The sequence below is a fragment of the Vombatus ursinus genome, unplaced genomic scaffold (assembly GCF_900497805.2).
Source record: "Vombatus ursinus unplaced genomic scaffold, bare-nosed wombat genome assembly UNPS02014768.1, whole genome shotgun sequence".
NCBI classification, from domain to species: domain Eukaryota; kingdom Metazoa; phylum Chordata; class Mammalia; order Diprotodontia; family Vombatidae; genus Vombatus; species Vombatus ursinus.
The window spans coordinates 2,610,883-2,619,779 of NW_020954546.1; the positions used below are offsets into that span (position 1 = coordinate 2,610,883).

General features: G+C 45.2%; 1 protein-coding gene across 2 annotated transcripts in view; it reads right to left on the reverse strand.

The window, feature by feature from the left end:
* Positions 1–504: 504 nt before the first annotated feature.
* Positions 505–8,897, reverse strand: part of LOC114043424 (DNA repair protein RAD51 homolog 4-like) — a 15,382-nt gene continuing 6,989 nt past the window's right edge. For both annotated transcript variants that reach the window (XM_027862534.1, XM_027862533.1), the window contains 5 exons: positions 8,596–8,691; positions 7,179–7,269; positions 6,968–7,038; positions 5,323–5,487; positions 505–849 (listed from right to left, as the gene is read on the reverse strand). In XM_027862534.1, coding sequence (XP_027718335.1) covers positions 766–849; positions 5,323–5,487; positions 6,968–7,038; positions 7,179–7,269; positions 8,596–8,691 — 507 coding nt within the window. In that variant the 3' untranslated portion in view covers positions 505–765. The remainder of the gene's footprint in view (positions 850–5,322; positions 5,488–6,967; positions 7,039–7,178; positions 7,270–8,595; positions 8,692–8,897) is intronic.

Sequence of the window (8,897 nt, forward strand, 5' to 3'; positions counted from 1 at the left end):
ATTGAGGGGAAATTAGGTGGCTTTGGGTCAGAGCTGCTTACTAGATTTCTTTCTTGTTATTTAGGCCAGGGACAAAGGGAAGGAATGGTTTCCATCTGTAGCATTTAGAAGCAGCTCCTCTTGGTGGTTGGTGTGCCAGCCCTGGTTTACAGTTCAGAGAAACTGAGGCACGGTGGAGGTGACATGGGATATAAACAACTGATCATGACCCTAGCTGGCAAGACTCATGTATCCAGCTATTGGTTCACCTCTTTGAGGGTGCCAAAGATGAGCTACTTTCAGCCAATGGCTCTCAGAGACAGAGAAATGATACAAGTTGAGCAAGGTACCTGTGGTTCTAAGTTATTTCCTACAAGGAATGATGCTAAGGTCTCACTGCAGCCAGGGATGCCCTTCCCTTCCCAGGTCAGACTCTCCAGCCTGAGGATAAGGTTTCCACTCTGGGTCCCTCATGCTGGGCTACCTTTGACTTCAGTGGTTACCATAGATCATAGATTCAGAATGGGAAGGGACCTCAGCTCATTTAATCCAACCCTGTCATTTTACAGATGAGGAAACTGAGGCCCAGAGAGGCAAAGCCCCTTGTCCATGTTCACAGTATCAGAATCAAGACTTGAACTCAGGTCCTTCCTTGGACCCAGTCCAGCACTTTATCCAGACTATCCCATGCCTTTTCTGTCTTCTTTGTGACTGCTAGTTTCCTCTCTGGGAACTGGATGACAGGGAGCCTTTGACCCCTCCTCATGTTCCAAAGAGGTGATATGATTATGACTTGCTGCCTTCTAATGAGGAATTCTGTTCTGGAGTCCCACAGCTTCCAATTTCCATGACCTCCTGGATTCCTGTGGGCTGAAAGGGGACATAGGAGAGGAGTTAACGCTCTGTCTAATCCATCCCAAGGATGGAGCCCCTTTCACTAGAAGCACTTTGATGGGTTTGTGAATTTCTCAGAGGCAGCAGCCTAGGTGGCTCAGTGGATAGAGCACCAGGCCTAACTCTAGAAGATCTGTGTTCAAAATCCAGCCTTAGATACACTAACTGTGTGACCTGAGCAAGTTACTAAACTTCTGTTTGCCTCAGTTTCCTTATCTGTAAAATGGGGATAATAACAGCACCTACCTCCCAGGGTTGTTGTAATCAAATGAGATAATATTTGTAAACCTCTTAGCATGGTGCCTGGCACATAGTAAGTGCTATATAAATGTTAGCTACTATTATTATCACCATCACCATCTCCAAACCCAGATGGAAGAGATAAGACAAATCTGCCTAGTATCACAGAATCATAGAATTAGAGAATACAGATTTAGAACTGAAAGGACCTAGGAATTCATTACAGTTTGATTTCGATTTTGACAGATGAGGATACTGAGGCCAAGAGAAGTTAAATGAATTGCCCGAAGTCACAAAGGGGAAGAGCTAAGACCTGAACTCCGCTCCTGCCCCACAAATCCAGTGCTCTAATCTACAAGATAGGCCACAGCCTAGACTGATACCCTAGCAATTTCTTCTCCAGTCCTTCGACTTTCTTCCCCATATATCAGTAGGGGGGAAGTGGCCATAGTTAAAGCTGATGAAAATGTAAAGCGAGGTGCCCCACCTCCCTCCACCCACTCATGAATAATTCATAGAATATACTTGAATAAAGGGTGAGAATATGGGAGCCTGGCCTTCAGTACAAAGACAGATGGTGAAGGGAATGCAGTTTGCCTATAAATATAGGTAACTGTGGCAACTGGCTACATTGTGTTTATCGTAGAGAAGTGTGTTATCATTGTGTGTTAGTTAGTATAGAGAAGAATAAAAGCTATTTAAGAAGAACCGTACACAAGGCTCTCCATAATCTGGCTCTAGTCTACCCCTCCAGACTTATTTTGTGTTATTCACCTTTACCAATACTACACCCCAGCCAATGGTCTCTACTCGCTGTTTTCTCATTTCACGCCCTGCCTCCAGGCTGTCCCCCATGCCTAAATTACCCTCATAGGATCACAGAATTGGAATTGGAATTGGAAAGGACCTTAGGGGACACCAAATCCAACCCCCTCCTTTCAGTCAGCTAGGTGGTTCTTTGGATAGAGTGCTAGACTTGAAGGAAGGCCAGAGTTCAAATCCTGCCTTGCTAGCTGTGTGATCCTGGGAAAGTCACCTAACCTTTTTCCCCCTTCAGTTTCTTTATCTGTAAAATGGGCATAGTAACAGTACCTACCTTCTAGAGTTGTGAGGATCATATTTAAAGCATCATATAAATGCTGTTTTATTATTATTGTTATTTCACAGATGAAGAAACCGAAGTCCAGAGAGGTTAGCTCAGAGTCACATAGCTAGTTAGGGTATGAGATAGCACATAGATCCAGGTCTTTCTAACTGCAAATCTGGTGTTTTAGCCACTACTTTATGCTGCCTCTAACTCTTAAAATCTCTAGCTTTCCTAGGGACTCAAGCACAAATGCCACTTGTGGATTCCCCCAACATCCACTCCTACACATACACACACACACACACTCCCAGCTCTCCTCCGCTGCTAGTTCTTTCTATATCTTCAAATCATCAAAGATTTACTTATCTGTGCACAGGCTATGTCCTTCCACTAGAATGTAAGCTCCTTGAGGCAAGATCTGTGTTATTTTTGTTTCTGCATCTCTTACACAATATCTTGTATGTTGCAAACTTTATAGATATTTATTGAAATGCACAGAAAATATCGATCAATAGTGCTCAAGAGCCTGAGACGCAGGGTCTTTGTCCTGTCCCTTGAAGGCCTCCATTCAGTCCTCTAGAGGAAGCACAACCCAGCTAGGAGTGACTGGGGCGGGCTTTCCAAACCACGGTTAACCAACCACCTCTCAATTACAAAAGGTGCCCCCCTGACAGAATACAGCCAGGTTCTGATTAGTACAAAGAAAGAATCCCAAGAACCAGTCACACTATTCAAATCTGCACTGCATATTTCCACTGGGCCAGAACCAATGACCTATTTTACAGAATTATAACTTCAAATAATGCTAACACAAATACACACAACCACTTCATGGGATTCACTCTTCCCACTAATCAGGACCAAGCTGCAGCTGCTGATAATCAAATTATATGAGAAACAGGGAGAAAATCTTACGGGAAGTTTCCATCTAGAGCAGGGGCTCTTCACCTTTTTTGTATCATGGACCCCTCTGGCATAGTCTGCTGAAACCTATGGCACACCCCTTCTTGATCATGTCTTTAAATAACTGAAGGAAGTGTTAACTTTCAGTCAAACTGTAGTAAAAAATAAAGATGTAATTGTTTTCCCGACCAAATTCATTGATCTCCTGAAAACTATTCACAGGTATAAGGTTAGGAATTCCTGATCTAGAACAAGTGGGGAATGGCCAGTATAAAGACAAATGGCATCAATACAATGTTTTAATTAAAAGGGAAACAAAAAACTAAATTATGTTAGCACAGAAGTTTTTGATCTGGAGCCCATGAACTTTTTAAAAAATATTTTGACAATTGTATTTCAACATAATTGTTTTCCTCTGTAACCCTGTGATTCTAAGGAGGGGTCCACAGGCTTCACCAGACCGCCCAAAGAGTCCAGGACACAAGAAAAGTGAAAAATCTTTAGAGGAATGTTTTCCCAGATTTGACAAAAGGTGGAACTGAGGCAAGGGACAGGGAAATGATGCAACTCCAACCTGCCTTTCCAGCTTTATTTTCTTACCTTCCTTCCCTTCACGTACCGTAAGTTCTAGTCAAAGTAACTGACTTGCTATTTCCTGAACACATCTCAATGTGCTTTCCAGCTTTCTGTGCCTTTGTTTGTCAGGCAACAAGCATCTATTAGGTTCCTACTGTATGCCAGGCACTGGGCTCATGATGTGTCTCCCCCTTGGAATACCTTCCCTACTATTCTCACCTGCTGAAATTTTATTTATTGCTTTTCTTTCTTCTTATTTTATTTCCCTAGAGGGGTTGGGGGTTAGAAGTCAAGGAAGAATAGACATTTTTGTTTTTCAGCCATTTCAGTCATGTGCAACTCTTGGCAAAGACACTGGAGTGGTTTGCCATTTCCTTCTCCAGCTCATTTTACATATGAAGACCTGAGGCAAATGGGATTAAATGACTTGCTCAGGTCACATAGCTAGTAAGTCTGAGGTTGAATTTGAACTCACATCCTCCTGACTACAGGGCCAGCTCTGTATCTTATCTACTGCACCACCTAGCTGCCCAGAATATGTACAGAGTAACATAATAATAATAATAAGTCCTTGAGGTATATTTTTGTAAAGTGTGGAGAAAAGAACAGAAGGAAAGGCCAGAAAGAAGCCCAGACCAGCAGGATAGCTTTGAAAGCTACAAGGGGATCTTATTATACACTTGAGTAGAAAAGCAAATTCTACAAAACAGAGATCTGCAGTTTCATGTGCCATCCTCTTCTTTTATCTAACTGCCTATAAGCAAATGTTCATTCTATTTGAAAATAAAAATATATAAATATTTTATATATAAATATATATTCAATATATTTAAATATAAATATATATTCAATATATTTAAATATAAATATATATTTTATATAAAAATATAAAAAAAGAACTATCCTTCCTCTGAGGCGCAGTTCAAATGCCACATCTTCCACTGACACCTCTCCTCCAGCCTCCCCCTTCCACCATCCCTATTTCACCTTTCCCTCTTCAAGACTTTTCTAGAACTTTGGGCCTCTTCTGCGCACTGATCATCATCTCTTTGTACTACAGCTTTTTATGCACAGCTTCCTTCACTAGATGGTAAGTCTCTTGAGGTACCACATTGCATGCATCTTTGTATTCTCCTCAACTAGACCTAGCACAGAACCAGCACAGTGTGGAAAATGCTCAAGAAATGCTTAATACAGGAATGCTTGACGAATGAACAAATGAACAAGCACATGATGTCACCGGGGAGCAGGGGAAGGGGGAGGAGAATAAGTATGTATTAAATACCTACTATGTGCCAGGCACTGTGCTAAGTGCTTTTTACAAATATCATCTCATTTAATCCTCACAAAAATCCCGGGAGGCAGGGGCTTTTAATGTTCCCATTTTACAAATGAGGAAACTGAGGCAAACAGAGGTTAAGTGACACACCTGGGGGGGGGAAGGGAAGCCCTCCCTCAGAAGCCACTACTCTAACACCTGGCCTCTATCCTTTGTCACCCACCCTGAAAGCAGAGTGGGCCAATGAGCCCAGAATGTTCCCTGGATCATCAGTACAGAAAAGAGAGGGGTAACAGGGGAAAGGGATAGCGTCACAAACTCCTTTTCCCTTCCAGTCTTGGGCTCCCCAAGTGTGCCCCCTCACCTGTCGCGGAGACTTGGTCAGAGAGGCCACACGGCAGCCAGCTGGGGCTCCGGGCCCTTCCCGGGCTTCCAGGAACACTCTGGTGCTGGGGACAAAACTCCAGGATCGGCCCAGGGCCGGTCTGAGCTTTCCACTCTCTCGCTCCCTGGTCACATGGTTAGTCACCTTCAACAGAGAAGATCAGTCCTTATCCATTCAATCTTTCACTACAGGTCACCCCGACATGTACCAGGAACACCGCAGGCTGGGCTACTTGTCCTTAAAGACACTGAACTTTAACTGGCTCTGGGGACCAAGGCTTTCAGGTGGCCCAAGTGATAACAGTAATTTACCGGTTTGACACTTCCCAAGCACTTTATAGAAATTCCCTCAACAACATCCTCCAGTCAATCAACGACCACATCTGGTCAATTCTACCTCTGCTCGCCCCCCTCCCATGTGTGCCCTTCTCTTGTCTACACTCACCCAGCGGCCACCCAAGCACAGGCTCTCCATCCCCTCTAGCCTATTCTGTTACAACTGCCTCATCACTGGTCTCCCTGCCTCAAGCCTCTCCTCTCTCCGATTCCTCCTCCGTGTGGCTGCCAAAGTGACATCACTAAAGAACAGTTCCGATCTGGTCACTTCTCTGCATCACCACCACCACCACCACCACCACCACCACCACCAACCAACACCACCTTGGGCATTTATATGGCACTCTAAGGTTTGCAAAGCACTTTACATAATGTCATTTGATCCTCACCACAACCCCCATTTATTATTAGTATTATTATCATCATCCCCATTTGACAGAGGAAGAAACTGAGGCAGAGGGTATGTGACTTGTCCAGGGTCACACAGCTTGTAAGCATCTGAGGTTGGACTTGAACTCAGGTCTTCCCACTCCAAGCCCAGCGTTCTATCTATGCCTCTGAGACACCTAGTGGCTCTCAGCCCTAAGATCCTATCATTCTAACTCTGCTTTTCATGCCCAGTGGCTTGGCCTTCTTGATTGGTGACCATATGGTTTGGCACAGGTGGTACCTGTGAGGAAAACAGTTTATTATTTATCTTTTATTACTATTGTTGAACCTGTCTTTTTTTTGGGGGGGGGGCTAGGTAATGGGGTTAAATGACTTGCCCAGGGTCACACATCTAGCAAGTGTTATGTGTCTGAGGCCGGATTTGAACTCAGGTCCTCCTGAATCCAGGGCCGGTGCTCTATTCACTGTGCCACCTAGCTGCCCCTGAACCTGTCTTTATATGGCTAGGAAACTGTCTAACCCACAGGGCCAGCATCTAGCACACCACCTAGCTATGTGGTCCCCTCTGAATCTTTGGGAGGTTGTGTTATATAGAGTTCACATGAAGGCATGGAAAGACATTTTCTGATCGACATCTCAAACTGCCCTACTGCCCTGGTGCGGCCAATCTAATCTGGGGAACCCAAAGCACAAGTTTTGGGCCTTCCCATCCCAAGCACTCAGCACTGGCCTGGGCACACAGCAGGTGTTTAATAAATGCTTATTGACTGACTGACCTACCTCAAAATTCCATATAAACAGGGACCTACATTTCAGCCAGAAAATGAAATCCTATCCCACTGCAAAGGCAAAAAAAGCCAGAGGGAATTAGGGCCACTCTGACGACTGCTTCAACTCACCAAGACTGCAATTCCCAGCTCCCGGGCCAGGGTCTTGAGCTCTCGGGCGAGCTGCATCATTAAGGCCAAACCTTGGGAAGGAAAAGATGGTTTGGAGGGTGGGGGGTGGAAGGGGGTATTAAAGGCTAGAAAGGAGGTTTGAGGATAAAGATCCCCCAAGCTTTTCCCAACAATCTGGGTGGGATGCCACTGTCTTCTAGGCATAACTCACCCTCACTATGCTGGCCTCCCAAAAGAGGGGAGACCACTGCGGAGACTGAATCCACCACCACTATCTTTACCGGCCCCGAAGCATTGGTCGCCTGGAGAGGAGAAAGACAGTACAAATGGTTCTATGGTCCTCCTTCTTTCCTTAGTAGCCTCCAGGGTGGGGGATGAGTTGGTTTCTTTTTTGGGGGTCGGGGGATGAGTTTTACAGGATAAACTTGCTGCTTAACACGAGGAAAATGAAGGAGAGACATGACCTTACCTCACCTACAGCTCCAGAAATACTAGGAAACCAAGCTTCGTTAGTTGCTGACTTTCACGAAACAACTCGCCTTCATTCTTGCCACCTCTTGGCTACTCCTGTCAGATTTTCCCCACCTCCCACCTTCACTAGCACTCTCCACATCACACACCTCCCAAATCGATGCTCCTAGGCCTTGGGAAAGTGAATCCATTCATCTGATAAGTGACTGAGTGAGTACAAACTAGCTGGCCATATTGACTAAATTGACTCCATGGACCAGACCCAGATTGACTTTCAAATCCTATCCAGCTGTCTACCCGAGACATCTTGCTGCATACCTGTTGCCATAGGCACACCCCCTCCTCCATAATTCTCTATCTCTTGCTCCAATCAAGAGTACCATTGGTTTGGGGTAAGGGGACATCATTTGACTGTCCTATACATTAACCCAACACTTGTGTGGTCCTTTAGGCCAAAACCCCCTTCCAAGGCCACCACTCCTCTAGCTACATAGTATCCCTGTATTAGAGTGTAAACTTCCTGAGAGCAGGGACTATCTTTTGTATTTGTATCCCCATATGCTTTGTATATTACTGCAAGGTGGTAAAATGGCTTGAGCACTAGGACTAGAGTTAAGAAGACCTGAGTCTGCATCACCTGGTCTGCCTGAGACCAGGCGCAACTACCTGCTAAGAATATAAATATAACCAAGCAAGACAGCCCCTGCCCTCAAGAAGCTTATATTCTGACTGGGGAGGACAATGCACAAAGGGAAGCTGGAGGCAGATTCTTCCTTCTCTCTGAAAGTCTTCAAACAAAGCCTAGATGATGACAATACGCTCCAATATACTGGAGAGGACTCTTCTTCAGGGACGAGTTCGGCGAGCTGGCCCCTGTGGCCCCTTATACCTGAGATTCCGTGATTCTGAGTTCAGAGGGCTGGGCATTAGTCCGAGCTCTGTTTCTGACTAGCTGTGTAAAGCCTAGGCAAGTTCCATCCTCCTTCTGGACCTCCACAGGACTAGCACACCCTCTGCAAAAGCTTCTGGCTTTAAAACTCTAGGATTCTACAATGCCCATCTTAGAAGCACATTTGGTCCATTCCAAGGACGGATGACCTGTCACAGGACAATCGCCCACAGAAAACAATAAGAGACTCTGCCCGATGGGGGCTCACCTGCTGGGAGATACTACCCCGGAGGTCCTGGAACGCGTCCAGCATTTGGAAGATGTCAAACACACGTACCACGTGGATCCTCTGCAGAGCCCCTGCCTGGTAAGAAGGAGAAACACAGGCATCAGCATTCCAAAGTCCCTGCTTCAGGAATACAGCGTAACAATGACTAGTTTATACTTAATGATTTACAGTCAGCTAAGCACTTTACATGTTATCTTATTTGATCCTCACAACAGCTCTGTAAGAGGTGGCTGCTATTATCCCCATTTTACAGATGAGGAAACTGAGGCAGACAGTGGTTA